Here is a 24,237-nt window from a genome sequence, read left to right as displayed (position 1 = left end):
GTCTGTTCAGGGGTTTTTCAGTCTGAAGGCTTGGTTGTCTCGGTCAGCTGTTTATGGTTATTCTGCGTCTGCACCTGTGGTTGAGTAAAGGCCATCTCTGGGTTTAATTGCGCGGTTCTTCCTTCTTTCACAGGTGTGCCACAGGCGAGGCCTGGCAGGAGATCATGCTGGCATGTCTCCCCGGAAAACTCTGTGACCCAGAGTCAGATTACGCCCCTGGCGAGGAGAGGTCTTGTGGAAGCAGCTTTGCGATCATCTACTTCATCACTTTCTACATGTTGTGCGCCTTCTTGGTACGCTAAGCCCAACACCTCCATTTGTAGTTGTGGAGCAGGTCTCTGGCCTTTGTTCCAAGTCTCTTATGTACTTAACTAGAGCCAATGATTGGGTAGTCGTGCTATGAAGCTTGTCTTTTATAATCAATACATGTGTCTCCTTAATGGCTGTATAACAGAAGGTCACGTGGCAGCACTAATAGTGTATTTGAAGTTGGATTTGATATTCAATTTCATTGACAGAAAGGAGAAGGAAATTGTACAGCCTGATGTAGATATATCTGTATTGTACTTTCCCTCAGATTATTAATTTGTTTGTTGCTGTCATCATGGACAACTTTGACTATCTCACTCGTGATTGGTCGATACTTGGCCCCCATCATTTGGATGAGTTTAAGAGGATCTGGTCGGAATATGATCCCGAGGCAAAGTGAGTATGGGTCTGGACACTGCCATGTTCACACACCTAATGCAGAGGGGAAAGGATGAATGTGTGTCACAAATGAATGTGTTTCACTGCATGTGTATCAGTGGTATAGGCGATTCTCAGGTGTGTATGTGAATGTTATTGATGTTAAGTGTGTGTGCATGGTAAGTGCTGACATGGTGGAGGGTGTCTTTACTCCCCATAGGGGCAGGATTAAACACCTGGATGTGTATCAGTGGTATAGGCGATGCTCAGGTGTGTATGTGAATGTTATGGATGTTAAGTGTGTGTGTGTGTGCATGGTAAGTACTGACATGGTGGGATGTGTATCAGTGGTATAGGTAATGCTCAGGTGTGTATGTGAATGTTATTGATAAGTGGATGATAAGTGCTGACATGGTGGAGTGTGTCTTTACTCCTCTTAGGGGCAGGATTAAACACCTGGATGTGGTGACCCTACTGCGCCGCATCCAACCCCCTTTAGGATTCGGCAAGCTGTGTCCCCACAGAGTGGCCTGCAAGGTAACCACACACACACACACACACACACACACACACACACACACACACACACACACACACCCACGCGCATGCACACACACACATGCACATTGTTGAGATCACTTTGAGCACTGATAGAATGTGACAAGTTAGCAGGTTGGCTGAGGATAGCTCCCACACACAGGAATGTGTGAACAGTTGACCCCAAAAGGCAATCACTCTCTCTCTCTCTCTCTTTTTTTCTTTCACTCTCATTTTTATATTAGCTGAAGGAGTGTGTGTGAATATATTAGTTATTTTATTAGGTATTTATTAAACATATTTTTTCACCAACAATCATTAAGTCACTGAGATCACATTTGTTCCCCATAGGATGTTGTTCCAGAACTGTAAAGGCTTTTTTAGATGTTGTTTGGCAAACTCTAATCTGGTCTTCCTGTTTTTGAGGCTCACCAGTGGTTTACATCTTGTGGTGAACCCTTTGTATTCACTCTGGTGAAGTCTTCTCTTGATTTTTGACTTTGACACACATACACCTACCTCCTGGAAAGTGTTCTTGATCTGGCCAACTTTTGTGAAGGGGTTTTTCTTCACCAGGGAAATAATTCTTCTGTCATCCACCACAGTTGTTTTCTGTGGTCTTCCGGGTCTTTTGGTGTTGCTGAGCTCACCGGTGCGTTCTTTCTTTTTAAGAATGTTCCAAACAGTTGATTTGGCCACACCTAATGTTTTTGCTATCTCTCTGATGGGTTTGTTTAGATTTTTCAGCCTAATAATGGCTTGCTTCACTGATAGTGACAGCTCTTTTGATCTCATATTGAGAGTTGACAGCAACAGATTCCAAATGCAAATAGCACACTTGAAATTAACTCTAGACCTTTTATCTGCTCCTTGTAAATGAGATAATGAGGGAATAACACACACCTGGCCATGGAACAGCTGAGCAGCCAATTGTCCCATTACTTTTGGTCCCTTAAAAAGTGGGAGGCACATATAGAAACTGTTGTAATTCCTACACCGTTCACCTGATTTGGATGTAAATACCCTCAAATTAAAGCTGAAATCTGAGCCGCGGTGGCGCCACAGGCTAAGACGCAGCAGACTTGCGGTTGCAGTTTGCTGCAGTTGCATACCGGGGACCGGGGTTCGATTCTCAGTCCTGCCAAAAGCCAAGTTTGGCCGGCTCACGTGGGGCAGCAATAATTGGCTTGCTGCTCCAGAGGGAGGGACTTGGCAGGGTTATTAGATCGCCGCACAATAAGCACCTTGGGCGCCTCGGAATCACGGCAACGGGCACGAGACGAGACGGCTTGAAGAAGGCGTGTCGCTCTCATTCGGGCTGCCGAGGGACATCTAATACGACTACCTCCAATTGAATCAGATGAGGTACAATTGGCTACCAAATTGGGAGAAAAAGGGAAAAATCTGGAAAAAAAATTTTAAGAAAAAAAAAAAGCTGAAAGTCTGCAGTTAAAGCATATTTTGTTTCATTTCAAATCCATTGTGGTGGTGTATAGAGCCAAAAAGAGGAGAATTGTGTCGATGTCCCAATATTTATGGACCTCACTGTATTTGGTCTGGAAAACAGCTGAACCTCTTGACCATGTCTGCATGCTTTTATGCATTTAGTTGCTGCCACATGATTGGCTGATTAAATATTTGCATTAACAAGCTGGTGTGCAGATCTACCTAATAAAGTTATCAATGAATGTATATGTGCGTGTTAGTGTGTTTGTATGTTAATGTGTAGCATTTTGTCTTGAAATGGAAAACAGGGCCCTTAAATGTTTTTTCAATGAACTGGAATGTTCTGTGACCAGTAATTTTTTTCTCGTTTTTATATATTCATAAACTTTGATTTGAACTTCATATTTCAGAGATTAGTTGCCATGAACATGCCTTTAAACAGTGATGGTACGGTCATGTTCAACGCCACCCTGTTTGCATTGGTCCGGACGGCTCTGAAGATCAAAACTGAAGGTGATGTAATTCTGCGTCAGGTAATCAGTGTGTCTGTAAGGCTGTAGGGGGGCACGTCCCTCTAAAGCAGAAGACTAGTCAAGTGAGGCACTAATATCTGGACTGTGCTAGTTCCAAACGTTAATGACAATCTCACAGGGAAGCCTGAAATTATAGCATTGTGGAGGAAAGGAGGGTTCCAGTTGGCATGGCAACCCTGTTTAACCGGACACCAGCCTGCCTGTGGCCGCATGTACACATGTTAAATATGGAATGATAAATAAATAACAGAGATGGCAACTTGGAATGTTCTGCTTTCAGAGCAGATCCAGCAGGGAAGGAATTGGGTACAGGCACTGTTGAATTGAATTTAAAAAGCCTCAGGCATAATTTCATTCGATCACATTCAAAGTAATTATACTCATTTATAGAACACGAAAGCCTAATTAATTTTGACAAATACATCAGACTCCAAAAACTTATCAGTAGCAATGACAGGAGCTTAAAATATTACTTCAGATGTAAAAAGTACATTTGGGTGTTATAGTCGTGCAGTGGATAGCACTAATTCCTCACAGCAAGTAGATCCTGTGTTCAGCTCCCAGCTGGGATTTTTCTGTGTGAATGAATTTGCCCCAACATTGCCTGTATTGTATTTCTTTCCCTGCTGCATATACTCAGAAAACACAGAATTCTGATATTCCACTTCCATTACAGTATTTATGTATGGTTCCAATTTAAAACATTTGCTCTGCAAAAGAAGACTGAGCAGTTATTGTCACTGAAGAACAGTCGTTGATCATTCCATATTGTGTGTCGTCTTATTTAACATAACATACCTTTTTTTTTTTGGTGGATTTGGCGACATCTGTGGTGACTCTTGGTCACAAAAAGTTTTACACTCCAAATACAAGAGATCCATTCGAAACGAAGCTATTACTAGGAGCACATTCACTTTTGATTGCCCATTTTTCTTAGAAGATAATTCAGCTATATAGCTTATTTTGGGGAAAGAAGACAGGATTAGAAACAACAACGTTGTCTGACACAGTAATATTGAGCAGCGTGTCAAATTAAAATGCTTTTTGGATTTTAGCCGCTTGCTCACATTCAGCATGCTTGTTCCAGTACTGCATGTGCGTTGTCATATTTGAATACTTCTCGGGATTATCACACACAATAGCACATAGAGGTGCAATTACAGAAATCATTGAAGTGATACAAGACGTCCACGTGGAAAGTTATTAAATACGACATTTTAAATGTGAGAAAATTAAGGACTTACATTTGAATGACTACAGTTCATGAAATTGTAGTTCTCCCATTTGGTATCTTTCTTATTTCCAACTGTAATTTTATTGGTTAAACAGGTAACCTGGATCAGGCCAATGAGGAGCTAAGAGCGGTCATAAAGAAGATATGGAAGAGGACCAGCATGAAGCTCCTGGACCAAGTAGTGCCCCCTGCTGGTGGTCAGTGATACCATTCTGCGTTCTTTGCTCTTAGACCAGAGATGTCAAATCAGAAAGGGTTGGTATTGGGTGCAGGTTTTTATTCTCCCCAGCACTATGACACCTCATTCAACTAATGAACTAATCATAGACTTCAGTGAAGACCTTGACTTGATTAGCAGAATCAGGTGCCGTAGTGCTGGGCTAGCTAAGCTTGGACACCCCTGCCCTTGACAGTCCCCTGCGCTTATTTTTCTAGTTGACTTGCCTCCTGCTCTCACAATCTAACATCAGTAATCAGTATCCACACACACACACACACACGCACCTTCTTTAACCTGCACGTAGACAGCAGCATTACTCACTATGCATGTAGTTACCTGTGTAGCATGTGTATATTATGTTTACATATCACACAACAGCACACAAAGCCTCCTACATAACATGATCTGTATTCCGTTTATCTCAACAAAATGTTTTTTTTATTTCTGTTTCCCATAGCTCAGGGGAAGAGCTGCTTTGCGCAAAGATAATGTGATATCAGATCAGCTCTGGAGTTTCTGTTACATGTTATCTCACACAGTCCCACAGTCCGCACCCTCTCACATCCGAGCTTTTGCAGAAACACAGCCTCAGCCTTCTGTAGGATCTGCTTCGTATCTTACAGCTTGCATGGCCTGTAGACAGCACTAGCGGTGCTGCATGCCCTGTTCGTACAGCACTAAACCACGTCTCTTTCTGTCTGAGCTTTTCCGCAGCTTCTGTCCCTGTCACCTTCTCCTCCGTCCTTCAGAATATTCTGAAGCAATTCTGTTTTAGGGTGGTGGCATGGAACTGGTGTTGCCTCTCTCCAATCTCTGTCCCCTATGTCGTTGTTTAAGTACCACAGACCTGCTTCAGAATTACGTTGCTCCGCTTGCTTGCATGTGCTTAAGCGTAGAAACAGCTCTCCCTGGACTACAGCTGTGTAGATGATCCTGCAGAGTGCTCAATGGCTCATCAGGAAAATAGGGTGCTATTCTTTGTTGTGGTATGAATATTAGACAAGATTAAATAACATGTTGCATTTATTGACATAAACATGAAAAGAATGCCTGTCTCCTCTGACACCTCCATCTGTTTCTTCAATGACCTACTGTGCATAGCTGTCACCTGTCTCCTCTGAAGTACTTTCCTCTATGCTGTCAAACCCCTCCATCAGTCCCTTCTGTAGTATCTTCATCTGCTTTATAAAACTGCCAACTTTCTTCAATTCATCAAACATCTCCACCTGTCTTCTTCCACCAGTGCAGCTGTGTTCTCTCAAACATCTCTATCTCCTCCATGTCTCTGCTAAGGCACATCCACTTTGCTTATCTCTGTAACCTACATCAGCAGCTGTCTCCCATGTGAAGCACCTCCATCTAAAGCTCCTCTCTAGCACTAACACTGTAGTTTCCTGCTTGGTTACGTGATCATGTTGTGCAGTATGGATCTTTACAATTTTGTTTATTTAATCATGGTAATAAAATACTATATATTTTTGTTATATTTTAAAGGGAGCTGTGTGTGCTGAAGAGATTTGTGTTGCATCCACAGAGCTCTGGTTATTTTCAGTCCCTCTGTGCTCGAGGCCACTGCCATCTGCCACACAATGTGTCAACAAGGATTTATTTGATGGCAAACAACAAATAAAATAGCAGATGAGCTGTAAAATCATCTCTCTGCTCTTACAGACGAGAGATGTGTGAGTACTTTAGAACATGAATGGTCACTTACAATGTTTTTGTAGACTTCTTTAACACTTCTTAAAGCTGTTTGGTATGGGTAATGTAATGGACATGCCATGTCAGGGCTAAATATTTCCCATTCTTCTGCACTAGTACCTCTGGTTTACATGTTTTTTGTCACTTGTGCTATAACTGGAGAAGAAATGGTTATACCTCATCAGGAAAATAAAATAGGAAAGAGGGCAGCTGGTGTTGGCCTGTAGAACCTTAATTAAATGACGTGGTGTGGGGCCCCTTTGATGGATGTTGCTGTTTATTGTCAATGTGATGGCAGTCTTGAAGCCACACTCTGACCCTGGTCTGAGCGGGTGATATGTGCAGTGTTCGGGGGGTAGGGGGGCTAACCTGCAGGCGTCTCCAGTGTAGAGGGTAGCAGGGGTGTCCTGAAGACCAGGGGTAGGCCTGGGGGGCCCGCTCCGTGCCGCGCTGACAGAGGAAGGCTTTGTGTGGTCTGTTCATTCAGATGATGAGGTGACCGTGGGGAAGTTCTATGCCACCTTCCTGATACAGGACTACTTTAGGAAATTCAAAAAACGCAAAGAGCAGGGCCTGGTGGGCCGACACTCATCCAAGAACTCCACCATCGCACTGCAGGTAAGGACGCCTCCCCCCTCTGCCCACCCACTGTGTAGCAGGGGTCTGCTATAGGGCACATGACTGTGTGTGTAGGAGGGGGAGGGTGGTCGCATGGGTGTAGTGGTTCACGTCTCCTTTACACATGGCATTTGGACAGAATGCGCACACTGGTCACAGAGACACAAGTGGTCTCTCGAAAACAGTGTCTAGTGTCACATTGCATGATGGCTTATTATTCCGGCAATGTTTTTTTTTTTTCAATGGAAAGAAGAAACTTAGCTACATCGCACCGAAGGTATTGGTGGTGAGACATGAGTCATGAGTCATGGACTTCTCAGGAACTGAAATGGTAGATGTCCTCATTTGATAAGAGCTTCTTCCAACACGTGATTACAGTGGAAGGTGCACCCAGAGATATTATCAGCCCCCAGTGGTAGATCAGTCTGTTGAACTGAGAGATGAGAAACAGTGACTATGAGAAACAGTGACTCCCAGGTGTAGCTGTGTTGACCTTGTGTGCCTTTTGAACAGAGAAGTCAAGGTGAAAGGCCCTGTGTATGTTAAAGGGATGAAGGGCTGAAGAAGATTGCTCAGATGAAGGTGAAATAATAGAGGTTTGTGTTGCAGGTGAAGGGGTTAATGGTAGAGTCCTGTGTTGCAGATAAGGGGGTTAATGGTAGAGTCCTGTGTTGCAGGTGAAGGGGTTAATGGTAGAGTCCTGTGTTGCAGGTGAAGGGGTTAATGGTAGAGTCCTGTGTTGCAGATTAAAGGGTTAATGGTGGAGTCCTGTGTTGCAGATTAAAGGGTTAATGGTAGAGTCCTGTGTTGCAGATTAAAGGGTTAATGGTAGAGTCCTGTGTTGCAGATTAAAGGGTTAATGGTAGAGTCCTGTGTTGCAGGTGAAGGGGTTAATGGTAGAGTCCTGTGTTGCAGGTGAAGGGGTTAATGGTAGAGTCCTGTGTTGCAGATTAAAGGGTTAATGGTAGAGTCCTGTGTTGCAGATTAAAGGGTTAATGGTAGAGTCCTGTGTTGCAGATTAAAGGGTTAATGGTAGAGTCCTGTGTTGCAGGTGAAGGGGTTAATTGTAGAGTCCTGTGTTGCAGATTAAAGGGTTAATGGTAGAGTCCTGTGTTGCAGATTAAAGGGTTAATGGTAGAGTCCTGTGTTGCAGATTAAAGGGTTAATGGTAGAGTCCTGTGTTGCAGATTAAAGGGTTAATGGTAGAGTCCTGTGTTGCAGGTGAAGGGGTTAATGGTAGAGTCCTGTGTTGCAGATGGTAATGGTAGAGGGCTGTGCTGCAGATGAAGGGGTTAATGGCAGAGTCCTGTGTTGCAGATTAAAGGGTTAATGGTAGAGTCCTGTGTTGCAGATTAAAGGGTTAATGGCAGAGTCCTGTGTTGCAGATTAAAGGGTTAATGGTAGAGTCCTGTGTTGCAGATTAAAGGGTTAATGGTAGAGTCCTGTGTTGCAGATTAAAGGGTTAATGGTAGAGTCCTGTGTTGCAGGTGAAGGGGTTAATGGTCCTGTGTTGCAGATGGTAATGGTAGAGGGCTGTGCTGCAGACGAAGGGGTTAATGGCAGAGTCCTGTGTTGCAGATTAAAGGGTTAATGGTAGAGTCCTGTGTTGCAGATTAAAGGGTTAATGGTAGAGTCCTGTGTTGCAGATTAAAGAGTTAATGGTAGAAGTTTGTGTTGCAGGTGAAGGGGTTAATGGTAGAGTCCTGTGTTGCAGATGGTAATGAAAGAGGGCTGTGTTGTAGATGAAAGGGTTGATGGTAGAGGGCTCTGTTGTGGAAGGGGTGAGGGCTGTGGCTGGGTTAATTGAGAGGGTTCTGGAAGGCTGAGTGACAGCAGAAGGCAGCAGTCTTAGTGACGGCAAACCTCCCTGCGCCGCTCCAATCGCTCAGATCGCTGTGGAAACCAGAGTCGCCATGCCAACCAGAGCAGCGCGTGCAGCGATCATGAGCTCCTCAGCCCGCCCCTGTCCAGCACTGGACCCCCGCTGGACCCACGCTGGCCCACCGCTCGACCACCGCGTCTCACTGGTCCACTGCTATAGTGTAGGTGCTTTCTCTCTTGTCCTGCTGTAGTTTAGATAGTGTCCTGGTTGTGCTGTTGGTATCGTGCAGATTCCCATTTTAGCGATGGCTGATATTCCTTTATGTGGTTGCAGTCTGAAAGAGTAGCAGTGATTTTACAATAGACCCAAAGATGGCAATAGTAACTTGTGCACTGTATCTCCTGTACACAGCACAGCTGTACTAAAGCCTTGCTGATATGCTTAATATACAGTTGTGTTTTTAAGCATTTTTTGAGGAGAATTGTATTCATTTTATGTTCATTTTATTTATGTTACAATTCTGCTATGAAAATACCAGTCAATTAAATTATTTATTATAAATGTTATTTTTTAGTTGAACTGGGATATAATGATGACATATAATAATGAGTATATAGAATACCTTATCTAAAATCCATTGGCACAGATGGGCTTAAGTATCTTAGATAAGTGTTTTTGCTGGTGACATTAATAATAACGCATTCTGTCAGCGCCATGTGTAAATGGGTCTTGTGCTGTAACGAGGGACCATGGGATTGATGCTTTGACTAGAACAGGAAGGCCCCTAGGCCACAAAGCCATGAATTAATTCTGATGTCTGATATAGGCAGTAGAGGTACTCTGGGGAAACTGAGTATATCACCTTTTCTTCCCACATTTTTTTTCTTTTAAGTTATGACATCATGCAACACATATCAGCCATCTTCAATGGTTCTAATTCCAGTAGCACCCTCTAGAAAAACAAGGCTGAAAGGGAAATTTGACTGTACGCCCAGTGTCCGATAAAATAAGTGTTTTTGAAAAGCATCATGTAGGTTATTGAGTTGCGGTAGCGGTAGTTTTCCAGTCTCAGTAGTAGAGTACTTTCTAGAAATGTGCTTTTTTTTTCTCAGTGTCTGTATGCTTAGTAGCTACTGTATTTAGTATAGTGTTATGTAATGAAAGATGATCAGACTAATGATCATATTTTTCATGCATGTTTGCCCACTCACATTGGATCTTCATGTATAGCCACGGAACCCACGGAAGCTCAAAATCTTGATTTATCTGACATGAAGACTTTGAGTTTTCACGGGTTTTCAAGACCATCACTCGATTTCTCAACCTCATTCCAACTGACTTTTGCCTCTTAAATTGTTTTATATCAGAAATGTCATACTTGACTGACCACTTCCAATAGCCCTTCCTAAAAATGTCAAGAAAGTCAGAACCATTTATATGGTAACTGCAGTGTCCTTTGAGTTCATTCATCATGATGGTAATTTCCTTGGTTTACTTAACTTTTTAAAAGGCAATAGAGTCTATAGTAGCTTCCAAATAACCAATAATCTGTGGTTATTTGGGTGCGACTAATGTGGTGTGTGGCCTCGATTGCCTCCACCTTCTCTGTTTCTCTTTCCTGGCTCTTCAGTCCTGCGTCTGTGTCCTTAGCCTCTGCCATATAACCGTGAGGAACAGCATGGGCAGGTGGATTTCCTATACTTAGACCTTACCAGAACTTTTTTAGAATTGGTGTGACCTGTGTCAGGACACCGGTTGCCGATGCAGAATTACATTTAAATCAATATTTGCTTCAGTATCCAAAAGTAGCTATTTGTATTCACAACATTCCCTAAGCAAATGTGCAAAAGGAGTTGCTCCTCCTCTAAATCAGGGGTGTCCAATCTTGTCCAAAAAGGGCCGATGTAGGTGCAGCTTTTTGTTTTAGCCCAGCACAAAGACACATTTTTCTACTTTGTAAGGCATTGATTGAAGACCAATTAATTGAAACTGTTGTCTTCGAGTTGGGCTAAAACAAAAATCTGCACTCCCACCAGCCCATTTGGGAAAGGTTGGACACCCCTGCTGTAAATTATATTGTGATTACTATTTCTCTGGGTGAATGCAAGCAAATGGCTGCTGGTGCCCGCGCTCCCTGAAGAACTGTGTCTGTTGGTCCTCAGCTTTTCTCTTGTCGACATTGCAGGCCGGTCTACGCACGCTGCATGATATTGGGCCCGAAATTCGACGAGCGATATCATGTGATCTGCAAGACAAGGATCTTGTAGAATTTAACCCTGACGATGACGAGGATATTTATAGGGTAATCACCACCTTTCATTATTAGCTAAGTGTTGGAACAGCAGGAGTAAGCTGTAAACAGATTGAACGGTGAGAGTAACAGAGCCAACCAAAGCAATCAGTATGTTGGCATTGTTCTGCTGCTCAACCCCAAACCTCAAACCTCCTGTATGTTTTGTAGTTCAGCTCAAATGAAGAGGCACTTTCTTATTCTTATTTTTCTCACATATGCCATATACCATTGAACTTGCTTCTTCACATTTTATTTTTAAATAAAAGTTTAGTTCCTTTGGTTTATTATTATTCTATTGTCAGGGCACTTCTAAGGACAGTGTCTCGGATATATTAGTTTTGAATGCCATAGTAAAGGCTACTGTATAGTTTCTGAGCCCAAAGGTTCAATGTATCGTTCCTTAGTTCCTGTATTTTTATTTCTGAATTTTTAATACATGTAAGCTGTCTCTTCATAAAAGGGATTGTATGATTGGACTTCCTCCAGTCAGTGTTTCAGCCAGACTAGGACAGTGTCACGTTCATCCACAGTTATCTGAATGTGGATTCATTTTTCAGTTGCATCTCATTTTTTTTCACTCAGTTACTAATTGAACAACCCCACACATATAATGTATTATCACAATAACATTAACTAACATCTGTAGCTTGGAGTCTTCAGAAGCCAAAGGTTTGTGTGAAGCCAGTGTCGTTGATTTGACTGGAGCTTCCTTCACAGAGGAACGGTGGGCTCTTTGGCAATCATGTCAATCACATCACCGGAGACAGGAGGGGCTCTCTGTTCCAGACCAATGCCACTCAGCGTCCCCTACAGATCTATCCTCCCCCCAACTACAATCCCGCAATGGACATCCGGCACGGCAGGGGTGCAAACTCCCTGCCCCACAACCACATCAACCATCACCCCAACTCCTATCCCAAATCACCAAAGTCCACCAATGCCAACCTCAACAATGCCAACGTGTCCAGTTTCCCCAACGGGAAGCGGTGTCACCAGTATGAGGGCTCCCCCACAAACGGGTACGCCTCCCAGGGTTCCTGCTTCAGGGGAGGCCAAGACAAGCACAGGAAGCCTCCAGGGAGAAGGTAAGCGGCACACGGCTGTTTCAAGAGGACACGATGAGTTAGGATGAGGAGCAGGGCAGTAAATATCCCTCTGCTCTACCCACTCCACACCACCAACTGACAGGTGTCCCTGCAGTCTGCACACAGTCCATTTTAAACCTATGCTGTGCACTTTTGATCTTTGTTCATAGCGTATGATTAACCAAGAGGTTAATCATAAAGCGATATGATGACCTCTTATCACTTCATTGCTGTGCAGTTTTAATGCTGCAAACTACTGGCTTGGTAACCACAGATTTCTACCCATAACTGCACTATCCATTCTTTCAGTGTCCAAAACAACAGGTCACTGATTTCTGCCACTTTCTGTTCATTGTTCATTCCTTCACATTACCAGGCCACAGATCCCTACCCCCGACCCTGTCCACTCTCGACCAAACCACAGATACCTACCCCCTAACCCTGTCCACTCTGGACCACAGCCACAGATCTGTCATACCCATACAGGGCCATCAAATCCACCCTTTCCTTCACAAGCCATATATAGTATTGCTGTATATGTCTCATATACTGTATAATATATGATGCAATGTGCCTGCCTTCTTTCATCATTCCTTTATTACCTAATCACAATACTTTCTCTCAACCATTTCTTCGCCTTCTGGAGCAGGACACGCTACTATGAGACCTATATTAGGTATGTCTGCTGCAGTGCATGTCCATGTCTCCTTCATCTTTAGCCAGTGGTCTGGAGCTCTTTCTACTGCATCCTTACTGGTAAAATAAGTTGTTTGGAGGTTCATGGGTGTCTTTTCTGTGCCAGATGGCACTGGTCTCGCAAGTGTCCTGGAGATGTTCACAATGGGGCCAGATTAATAAAGCTGTGAATGTAGGCAGAAAAATTGAAGCCTTGAACCTATGCTATGCACAGGCAAAACCTTGAGTGTTTATTGTTGCATTGTATAAAAATTGAACCTTGCCCCCCAACAATCTGTCATTTCATTTACCCTTTCTAAGTCGTGGTTCACAGTGATTTACAATTGGCACAAAGCGAGGCATTGAACTGATGAACGTGCTTCTGCAGACACATCGCAAAGCACCTGCCTGCAGCTCGCAGGGAGATTAAATCAGCGCTGTGCACTTATTCCGTTCCATTAAATGTTACGGAGATAAGGAAACGAAAACATGCTGGAGGACAGATTTTTCTGTGGGTTTGTTGTTCACTATTTAGTGCGTGCAGGCAGAAATACGCAGCGATACAGATTCAAAGCAGCTGGGTCCCTTTGGGGCCATTTGGTCAGATGCCTCTGGGCCTTAGTTTTTCCACACACATAAGAAAAGGCAGTAGGCTGCTCATACTGGCCCTGCCCAGGGCTGGGCACTGACCTGCTGTCCTATGTGAAGGTCTGAACCGGGGGGCAGCCGTCACCCCACCATCTGCAGAGAGGACCTGCAGGGTGGAGAGTGCTGTGAGGAGGACCGGCGCTCTGGGGAGGACAGCGAGGAGGAGTTCTACGAGGACGACAGCATGCTGTCTCCAGACAGGTATAGCCAGGACAGTGTCCTCAGCGCGTGCCACCTCTTTGTTCCTCATGCGCTGTGCCCCCGCCCACTCTGCCATTAGATTATGATGGGGGCTAAATTAGCAGAAGTGGATGAAATGCAGCGATAGTGAGTTTGGCTTTATGGAAGCAATGGCTACATTTCTTGTAGAATGGTCAATGGAGCGCTAAATAGAGTGGTTTCGAGCTTAGTTTTTATTTTTTTTACATTTTACAGTCAGCAGTGTAACATTGGAAGATGTTTTCCTGTTGAATGCAGGACGTCCCATAAGAAGCCCCAGGAGGTGTATCCCACCAGGGACCTTGACTATGAAATGCCCAGGGGTTACCATCACCCTCAAGGTTGCCATGACGATGATGAGCCACCCATCTACCATGAGTCACGGACGTCACCGAAGAGACGGCTGCTTCCTCTCACTCCTCAAGGTGAGTGCACTGTGTCAGCACTAACTCCAGTACGTGCTATGTTACAGTTGGCAAGGTTGTATGACTTAGATTAATCAGAACAAAAGCTTCATTGCTTAACTGTAAGCTTTAACCTTTCTTTTCCGGGGAGAAGCCCACCAGAGGCCAGCCTTCAGCTTTGAGTGTCTGCGCAGACAGAGCAGTCAGGACGAAATCCCACTGTCACCTCGCCTGCCACAGCACACTGCTCTACCTCTGCACCTGATGCAGCACCAGGTTGGGCTCACACACAGACACACACACACACACACACAGTCACACACACTCACACACACACTCACACACACACACACTCACACACACACACTCACACACACACACACACACACACACACACACTCACACACAGACACACACACACACACACACACACACACACAGACACACACACACACACACACACACTCACACACACACACACACTCACACACAGACACAGTCACACACACTCACACACACACACACACACAGGCACACACACGCACACACACACACAGGCACACACACACATGCACACACACGCACACACATGCACATACACACACACACACAGACACACACACACACACACACACACTCACACACACACACACACTCACACACAGACACAGTCACACACACTCACACACACACACACAGGCACACACACGCACACACAGGCACACACACACATGCACACACACGCACACACATGCACATACACACACACACACAGGCACACACACACACATGGGCACACACACACATACGGACACACCCACACATGCACAAACACACATATGCAGACACACACATGCGTACAGACACATACAGACACACATGCATACACACACACACACACACACTCATAATCCCTATTAACTCCTGATATGTTGCCTGCTGCATCTCTCCCCGTTTCCCAGGTGATGGCTGTCGCCGGTCTGGACTCGAGCCGAGCCCAGAGGCTGTCGCCGACCCGCTCCGTGCGGTCGTGGGCCACGCCTCCCACCACGCCCAGCAGCAGAGACCAGTCGCCCTACTACACCCCTCTGATCCAGGCGGACCGGCCCTGCAGGAGCGTGAGCAGCAGCCAGTCGTCCGTGTGCAAAAGCTCCTGGTACACAGACCAGGCCGAATGCCCACCGGCGCACCTGCAGGTCCCTGCCGAGTTCCGCGCCCACTACCACCAGAAAAGGGGAAGTGCCACCAGTCTGGTGGAAGCGGTAAGGGCAATCCTGACGCAACACCACAACAGAATCGCATGTAAAATGTCATTGCAATGCACCGACGGGGTGTCACGTTTTCCGCTGTCCTGCAGGTTCTGATATCGGAAGGGCTGGGGAGATATGCGAAGGATCCGCGGTTTGTTGCGGCGACGAAGCACGAGATCGCAGACGCCTGTGAGATGACGATCGACGAGATGGAGAGCGCCGCCAGCAACCTCCTGAATGGCAGCATCTCCACCGGGGTCAACGGGGAGATGTTTCCCATCCTCGACCCCAGGGACGATCTCCTGGACTATGCCGCCGGCTACAGCGACGAGGAACCAGAGCCGGGCAGAAAGTATGAGGAGGACTTAGCAGACGAAATGATATGCATAACGACTTTATAGCATCGGCTAAACAAAGACAAAAATGCACCTGCTGGCTAATTAACAAAAGAAGTGCCTTCTTATAGCGGGATATAAAAGGCACTGATCTGTAGGTGAGAGGACTGGGACAGGCCTGTGTGTTTGAGTGACAGCTCCAGTGCACCTCTTACAAAGGATCAGGACCCTTCTTGCCAAACATAGCCCCGCCCCTTCAGCACTGAACCTTTTTCCATGGAAAGCCTGTGGCAATGTGTGGCTTCCCCACAGAGAGACGGACCCGCGAAACGGATATGTGCACTGTTACACAGGGCAGGGTATTACAGGTGATGACAATCATAGATATGAAGTAGCGTCATTACCTCAGTTGATTTAGTGTGCACTGGCATATCAAGCAAATGGCTTTCTCTTGCAGAAATACAACAAGAGAATACAAGCATATCATGCCCCTCCCCCATGTAGGTCTGGGATGTAGTTATGTTTTTCAAAGTTTTTAAAACACTGTTCATAATTTATAACAACCCACTTCTAAGAACAAAAAATGAATCAATAACACCTACCAGTTTACATAGGGATATCAGTGACAGTTTTTGTATTAACAAACCAGAATCTGTTTATATGGCTGTCATAAAATGGAGCAAAACAATGGAAATCAATGGAAATAAAAGCATTCAAAACAAATGCAGGTTATTTTTGAAATGCTGTTTGTTCAATACTTCATTTTATATGAAACATACTGTAAATCAGTTGTAATATACAAGTAAACATTTTCTAACAATGTTCTACATTTTGTAATTATATATAATTTTAAAACGCAGCAATATGGGTCCTGTAGCCAATTCAATTTATAAAGACAATGTGAATATTCATACCCATAAGATATGCAAAATTGCTTTGTATAGCTAATACAAATACTGTGGCATTTTAAAAGCACCACCACATAAAATACTTTAAAAAAAAAATGAAATTCATCATAAATTTCTTATGCAGTGCAATTTGTCCTGGCATGTATGAAAGGGCTGCTAATTGAAGTCACTATTTAATTTATTTTCTTTTGAACAAATGGGATTTCTTGTGCAGGGTAAATGCACAAGCAAGTTCACTTCAAATGCTATTTACATCAACGGTTCTGCTTAATTCAATTAAAAATACTCAATTTAAGACATTTTACATACTGTACATACCTTCAGGAATTTCTTTGAAAATGAAATCTGAACACTTAATTGTACAGTCATAATCAGTAACTCCAAACCGGTAAAATTCTCAGACTTTGACTATGACTATTTTTGTAGTAAACCCACAAAACATGATTATTTGCAAAATGACATTTGTGTAACCCATTTGTACAGCTGTAGTTCTAATGGAGCCATTATGCTATGGTACCTTGTCTCAAGGCTATTACTGCAGTATCCTAAGTGGGATCACAAGCCGATGAGCCTCAGGTCAATAACCCAGAGCTTTAACCACAACACCAAATGGTGCCCAATTTAAATAAAATATTTTATTTTTCTATGGAAATTGCCCTTTTTATGTTAAAATGAAAAATGTTCATAAAGAAACTGGGATGGAGAGTGGCACAGATATGTTCAGATACATTTGCTTAATCATGGGAACTTCTCAGAAGAGTCAAAGCAATAGGACAGCCCTCGCCAGCCCAGTGGTAGCACATGCTACAGTATGCACTGCCTCCAAAGGAGGAGAGGAAAACATATCACTGTCTCTGACGATATGACCATATATGTGGCATGTATCAACTAAAAAATAAGATTTTCCTAATCAAAGACCTGTCCAGGTACCTTTAGACAATTTGACATTCATTAGAAAGAAAAGAAAATTTAATTTGCTGTTCATGTGCATATGCTGTGCTTTAAGTCCAGTGAACACTGTAAAGGCCTTTCAAGTAACATTCCATGTGCATATTGAAAGGGCTCTGAATTTCATGCTCTGGTCTCCTCGATTATTTTTTTAATGACCCTCGTACATTAAGCCACACTGAAAGTAGCAATTATAAGACTATAAATATGCATCCTTTTTTAATCCGTTGTGTACATTTTTGTTCAACTCGAGACTAAATCAAGTTATTTATTTTACCTCACATCAGGGATTCCTGCAAGAAAATATATGATTTCATTCTATTCTAATGATGTTAAAATACGAGCACATAGCTGTCTACCACTGCACACATAAATTGTATAGTGCTATGGAGTGTTTCTCCTATTTTTGTGTAATAAGGTGGATTATTTGTACTTTCCATGTGACTGTGTGTACGGTATAGTGAAATCTATATTTGTAATTTACGATGCCACTGACTTTACAATGTTTGGATATGTTTAAAAACTGAAATACAAGGCCTTTATTCCTGTATTACAACCATTTTTGTGGGTTAAAAAAATACAATTAAATCGTAAACTATAAATGCGTTTACAAAGAAAAACCTGTTCAGTCATTTCTCATGATAGATATATTATTTATTACTGTTATTAAATATGTATTGAGATGTAGAGACATAAATGTAAAGTATGTATAAAATATGAAGCTAAATACCTGTGGCAATTTCTTCTACTTGAACTCCACATGTATGGCCTTTAAGGTTTTTATTCAAGTTGTTTTCAGAGCAAATAATTTAGTACCCACTAGATTTTATAACAATGAGAACATTTTTGTATGCCCGGAATCAAAATGAAATACTTCCCACTTATTTTCTAATGATTACTGCAGAATAAAGCAACACTATGAACCTCAGATTCAACTTTGTGCATATAGTTCATCAGAATACTTTGCATACCTAATAGTTCTAAGTTTGTAGTCATGTTCATGAACACTGCTTGTAGTCCCTGCATCATTACAAAAACATCTGAATTAATGATATTTTTTGCTAGGTATTGTAAACACAATGAAATAGTGCAAATAAACCACAAATCCAATTTGATTTCTGTATTTCAACAGTGTGGGAGTACCGCTGTCTAAATATTTGGGCAGAATATATGGCAGTAACTGTCACTGCCTCTCCTGGCATAATGGATTGTGCTAATTCAATTCTGTGTAAAAGAAAGCCTACATTCTTAACCAAAGGAATTCATTTTCACTTTGAATAGCGACTGTGGCACACAACCCACCTGCTTTAGAAGACAGGAGAAAAGGTATTTTTACAATTGCATGTACCTGTATGTCTTATGAATGACCTTAATGCCATTCAAACATAAAATAGATTTGCTCACAGTAAAGCTTTAAAAGCTCAGGGAGCCAATGAACTACACACTTTACAAAGAGGTCAGCACCCATCACCAGCAGCCTGTCAATATTATTGTTATAGCTAACTTTTTTGATTAACTTCAAATTTTTTAGTTTGATAAACGTTTTAGTATTATCAACATGAACAGTACTACAGCCAAGATTATTATATGATAATTATTTACAGTACTAATACTATAATACTATGTATACATCATGGACAAATAAAGTGCTCAATTTGAAAATAGCTTTCATTAAGACCAGTAACCCTGAAGGATTTACATTCGGGACATCAGACATCAAATCAAAAATTAAGTCTACCAACATTTCTATGCTAAAATATCATCTAGGTCTTCACACAAATCAGTTGAATCTGTTATACAAAATATCATGTAAAATGAAATAACAGCAGCTAAGTACTTTATACTTCAACATATTCCTACTTTAACTAAGAATTCAGAAGGCATATCACTAATCAAAGAAATTAAAAAGTTTTGTTATTTTAAAGAGAACATTGTTGATATTTTTTAAAAACTGTAGTGATTTTTACTGATCCCTTTTTAAGTTTTGAGACCCTGAACTTCCAAGATGGATGCCTTGTGTCTGTGGGGTCAGAGGCTGGTCTGTAGGACTGGAGATGACCAGGACTGAGTCCTAAGCAGACTCACCGCTGGGTCTCCAGACTGGGTGGCTGATACACTGGGACATCATGGTCCTGCAGAGGTGGTCGACCTTTAATGATGTCAGCGGCTTTTTCAGCTATCATGATGGTGGGGGCATTGAGGTTGCCACTCACCACACTGGGCATGATGGAGGCATCCACCACACGCAGGTTCTCCACCCCTATAACCCGTGTGTGTGGGTCCACCACTGCCATAGGGTCAGAGGGCTGGCCCATCTTACATGTGCACGATGGGTGGTACGCACTGTCAGCCCTCTGCCTCACAAAGGCGTCTATCTCTTTGTCTGACTGGACCTTGGGCCCAGGCTGGACCTCCCGTCCACGGAACTGGTCAAAAGCACGTTGGGCAAAAATCTCTCTGGAGAGTTTCACACAATCTCTGAACTCCTGGACATCTAGATCTGAAAGCACAATAAAGTTCTGTCAGTCCACACCACAGCGCAAATAATCCACAGTGAACGTGGAGAATGGGAATGCACAAAATGTGTTCTAGAACCATTGTTTGCGCATATGCCTTTATAACAAGCAGCGCATGGGCCCAGCGTATAGTTTAGGTCGACTTTACATACAAGGACAATAACTGAATGTGAGTTTGTGGGTATTGCTTTACCTGCAGACCAGTAACAAGGAAATACTAACAAATTGGTGGTCAGGGAAGACTTTACCTGTGGACATGCAGTTGGGCTCAATGAGTGGGTGTTCTAGGGGGTTAGTGCTCTGAAGTTTTAACCATCCAGTACTGGTACTTCGCATTGGGCCAACATGAACCTATAACACAACAAACCTCATTCAACAAATGTACATTACAATATGTAATTTATTCATAAGAAAGATACATATTTACACGTTGTATATGAACATGCTGTATATACATATGAACATTCCTGACTGTAAAGTAAGGAAGGCAAATGTGCAATGGCAGCTGAGATTTAATCACAGGATAGGCCAGTTATGTGCTGTACTCAACTGAAAGCTCATGTGACCGAGGTCTTGCTTACTTGATAGGCTTCTAATTTGGGGTTGACCCGCCCATGGTCAATGACTTGGGAGGGAAGAAAGTGAAACTGGATGTCTGGGTGAGTGACACCCGGGCGACTCCTAATAAAACCCCCACTCTCCAAGTGCGCTGTGGCACCGTATCCTAGGAAAGACCACATCACCCTAAGATCAGCTTAACAAAATAGAACTCCACTCCCCCCATGCCAAACAAACAATCGGACAGACAGAAAATACAATGATTAAAACAGCAATATATACTTTAAGAATAACCAAACCAGCTACAACAAATGCTTAATCTATCTGGGTAGATCCAGCACCAATATTCTGCTCGAGTCTACAGTTTGGGTTACTGTAATATTTTCATGAATACCTTTTTTCTTTTGTTTTCTTTGTAGAGTAAGGGGATATGCCTCTACTGTAGCAATGGTATCAAGCTATAAGTTGGAGTTACCCTAAGTTACCCTAAGAACTAAATTATATCTTCTCCTCTGGCAGAAACACCTATTGCACAACAGAAAACAGCTTTGTTACCTGTGCATTTTGTCTGAACATGGAATGTTTATTTAGTTGTGCATTTCAACTGAACTTACTGTACTGTCTGTACTTGCACTTATTCACTTGGACTTGGCATGCAGAAGTACCTGTGTATTTCAGAAGCCATTCGAGGCCAATCTTGATCATGTGGAAAGGTTGCTGGGCCTTGTAGAGAGTGATTGGCTGAATGCACTCTTGCTGCACATAGAGCTCCAGGTGGTCCTGGAGATTACTGCCAACTCCTATACGCAATATCAACACCAGTATGAAAGAGCATTAACACAAAACAAAATCAAATATGATGATATGCAGTGAGCTTCATAACGTTTGGGACAAAGACATATATATTTCTTGATTTGGCTCTACTTCACAATTTTAGATTTGTAAACGATTTTCATATGGTTATGGTGCAGATAATCCGCTTTATTTAAATGGTACTTTATTAGCATACCTGCACAATATATGAAACAAACTATTTAATATGGGTCATAATATTCACCTAAAGCTTTTTTTCGCAGTATGTGTCTGAAAGACTGACTGGATGATGGAATGACTGCTCTATCTTGCTCAGCCAAATGTAACAATATTTCTTTAATTGTGGTAAAACAAACGCAAAGAAATAAGTTCAAAGTTAAGCATAGATGGCACCTGGGAGATGAGCCACCACTGGAATGTCCAGTTTTTTGAGGTCATCTCCATTCCCGACCCCAGAAAGCATGAGCAGTTGGGGGGAGTTGATAGCGCCCCCACTCAGAATGACCTCTTTCTCTGCATACACCTGCGCAACATTAAGATATCAGCTCAATTTGCATCAGTGCTGCAGAACAAGGAGTCTAAAACCTACCTCATTTCATTGGACTCGGAAATGAGTATCATTAATACCAGCATGAAAGCGACATGTCTCCTTTAATGTTTGGAAAAAAATCACATTGAAAACTTCTGCATTTCCTGCACCCAAATAATTTTGGGTGAGCTATATTTAATATATTAACCCGAGGAACACTGCAATGGACTGTTCAATTGATAGCCGGTTGCATACCTTCTTCTTTTCTCCATTCTGCATGTATTCAACACCCACTGCTTTGGTTCCTTCAAACAGGACCTTTGTGGTCAGGGACCGGACCTCTGTCTTCAGGTTAGCCCTGGATAAAGCGGGGCGCAGGTAGGCACTGGCAGTGCTCCATCTCTTACCTGGGGAGGCACAGGTCAAATAGTTGTACAGGTAGCAATTTAAATTGTACTTCCCTTGGCCTTTCACACGCTTATCCCTAGTTAAGGGCACCACACTTAGAAACAGATGCCCTGAGTGAAAGATGTCATAGCACAAGGCAAGTTTAGTATGGACTCTAAAATATTGGTCAAATAGTCATCTATACTTCTTTCTACACAGCATCTCGTCTGGCAGGATGTGAGGAAACTTGTTTTGAGGTCACTACGATAGGACAAAAGGCCTTGTTTGTTTTCGCCTGTGGGAGACAAAGATGGGCAGCAATGCTTGCTCGTCTACCTTTATAGATGGTCATGTCCATCCATCCCAGACCCTCCTGCTGATAGCCATTCATGTCATCGGTGAAGGGGTACCCGGCCTGCTGGCCAGCCTCAATGAAAGCCTGATGCAGCAGATGGTCTGTCTTACCACGCGACACGTGGAGCGGACCGTTTCCTCCTCGGTAGCGGTTGGCTCCCAGCTCATGTGACTGGGCCTTCCTAAAGTAAGGGAGGCAATGCTCATAGTCCCAGCCAACTGCTCCCTCCCGGTGCCAGCGATTGTAGTCCTCAGCATGGCCTCGGATGTAAACCATGGCATTAAGGGAGGACGACCCACCCCAAACCCTGCCACGAGGCCAGTACAGCACTCGCCCGTCCATGTGCTTCTGGGGCCTGGTGTGATAGAACCAGTTGTAACGGTCATCGCACAGATTGTATACCAGCGCCGCAGGCATGTGGATCTTCCAGGTCAGCCGAGTGCTGTTGAGAACCATGTCCTTGGGGCCAGCCTCCAGGAGAAGCACAGAATCCTCAGCATTTTCAGAGAGCCGGTTGGCCAGCACACAACCAGCAGAGCCACCACCTACAATCACGTAGCTAAAGGATGGACTCTTTTTTAGTGCCAAAGAGGTACTGTAATGGCGTGGGAATTCCTGCTGGCTCAAAGGGATCAGTAATTTTTGCCATGCTGTCACCCCTGTCAGCCTTTCCACTCTAGCCAGTTTTGCGAAAAGCATGTTGATGAAATAATGAAGCTTATCCAAATTCAAGCAATCCCCAGGCAATCCCCAGTCAGATGCTTTTAACAGGATGGCACACTTTAAACAGCAATGCTAATAACCTGCCAGAGATGAAGGAAAAGTTATTGGCCCTAGTGTTCAGAGTTGCAGAAATAATGCAGCAATAGAAGTAATACGAAAAGCAACCCTTTCGAAAAATGAAATTTCGCAATTAACTTACGAACAAACCTCCAAATGGGCAACATCTTCATTGCATGAATTATGCATTCTGAGAGAATCAGCAGCAGCCTATTTATACAGTACATGGTATAAACATCAAATAGTGGGACGAAGACTTGATAAACAAAGTTCAAGTAAAGCGGCTACAGAGTTTTCAGTTTCAACTTCAAAAACGAGTCATATATTGCACGATGACTATCGGTATAGCACAAGAAATGCATCGGTCTCATTAGTTTACCTATTAGGCAACAGAAACACAGAACATTACTGGAATGTCCGTAGGTAACGCACGGTTGAAAATCTAAGATCTTGTGAGGTAAAAAAAAAAAAAGTTGGTGTAGTAGCCTAATGTTGAGCAATGGAAATTTACCGTCATTTGCCGAAATAACGGGTCCTCAGCCTGGACATGTATGAAATAGGCTAAATGTAAACATTTATTCTCAAATGTGATTAACTAATTGATATCGCCCCAAAATATAGTAATGTATGCAAACTTACCATTTACATATATCGCCCACTGAATGCAATAAACAGTCTAAAAGTTAGACAGTGAACAGTGAAGATTAGGGCGGAGTTTGTTATAAAACTAGAAACA

At 43.1% G+C, this 24,237-nt stretch overlaps 2 protein-coding genes across 2 annotated transcripts in view; one reads left to right on the top strand and one right to left on the bottom strand.

The window, feature by feature from the left end:
* The window catches only part of LOC133138373 (voltage-dependent L-type calcium channel subunit alpha-1D-like), an 82,430-nt gene extending 63,939 nt beyond the window's left edge, over positions 1–18,491 (top strand). Inside the window, exons 33-46 of the mRNA XM_061257070.1 lie at positions 134–293; positions 578–705; positions 1,128–1,224; positions 3,081–3,183; positions 4,533–4,634; positions 6,846–6,976; positions 10,984–11,100; positions 11,809–12,176; positions 12,826–12,852; positions 13,560–13,700; positions 13,977–14,143; positions 14,277–14,398; positions 15,085–15,384; positions 15,480–18,491. Of these exons, the coding sequence (XP_061113054.1) occupies positions 134–293; positions 578–705; positions 1,128–1,224; positions 3,081–3,183; positions 4,533–4,634; positions 6,846–6,976; positions 10,984–11,100; positions 11,809–12,176; positions 12,826–12,852; positions 13,560–13,700; positions 13,977–14,143; positions 14,277–14,398; positions 15,085–15,384; positions 15,480–15,773 (2,257 nt within the window). The 3' untranslated portion in view covers positions 15,774–18,491. The remainder of the gene's footprint in view (positions 1–133; positions 294–577; positions 706–1,127; positions 1,225–3,080; positions 3,184–4,532; positions 4,635–6,845; positions 6,977–10,983; positions 11,101–11,808; positions 12,177–12,825; positions 12,853–13,559; positions 13,701–13,976; positions 14,144–14,276; positions 14,399–15,084; positions 15,385–15,479) is intronic.
* chdh (choline dehydrogenase) lies at positions 16,535–24,204 on the bottom strand. Its single transcript, XM_061257068.1, has 8 exons — positions 24,141–24,204; positions 22,703–23,524; positions 22,235–22,386; positions 21,844–21,973; positions 21,303–21,437; positions 20,661–20,803; positions 20,328–20,430; positions 16,535–20,063 (listed from the first exon to the last, which is right to left on the bottom strand). The coding sequence occupies exons 2-8, from the start codon at positions 23,418–23,420 to the stop codon at positions 19,645–19,647; spliced, it is 1,800 nt and encodes a 599-aa protein (XP_061113052.1). The 5' UTR covers positions 23,421–23,524; positions 24,141–24,204; the 3' UTR covers positions 16,535–19,644.
* Positions 24,205–24,237: the final 33 nt, after the last annotated feature.

The sequence above is a fragment of the Conger conger genome, chromosome 10 (genome assembly GCF_963514075.1).
Source record: "Conger conger chromosome 10, fConCon1.1, whole genome shotgun sequence".
Classification (NCBI taxonomy): domain Eukaryota; kingdom Metazoa; phylum Chordata; class Actinopteri; order Anguilliformes; family Congridae; genus Conger; species Conger conger.
The sequence above is the reverse complement of the archived record's forward strand: the minus strand, read 5'-3'. Positions and strand labels throughout refer to the sequence as shown.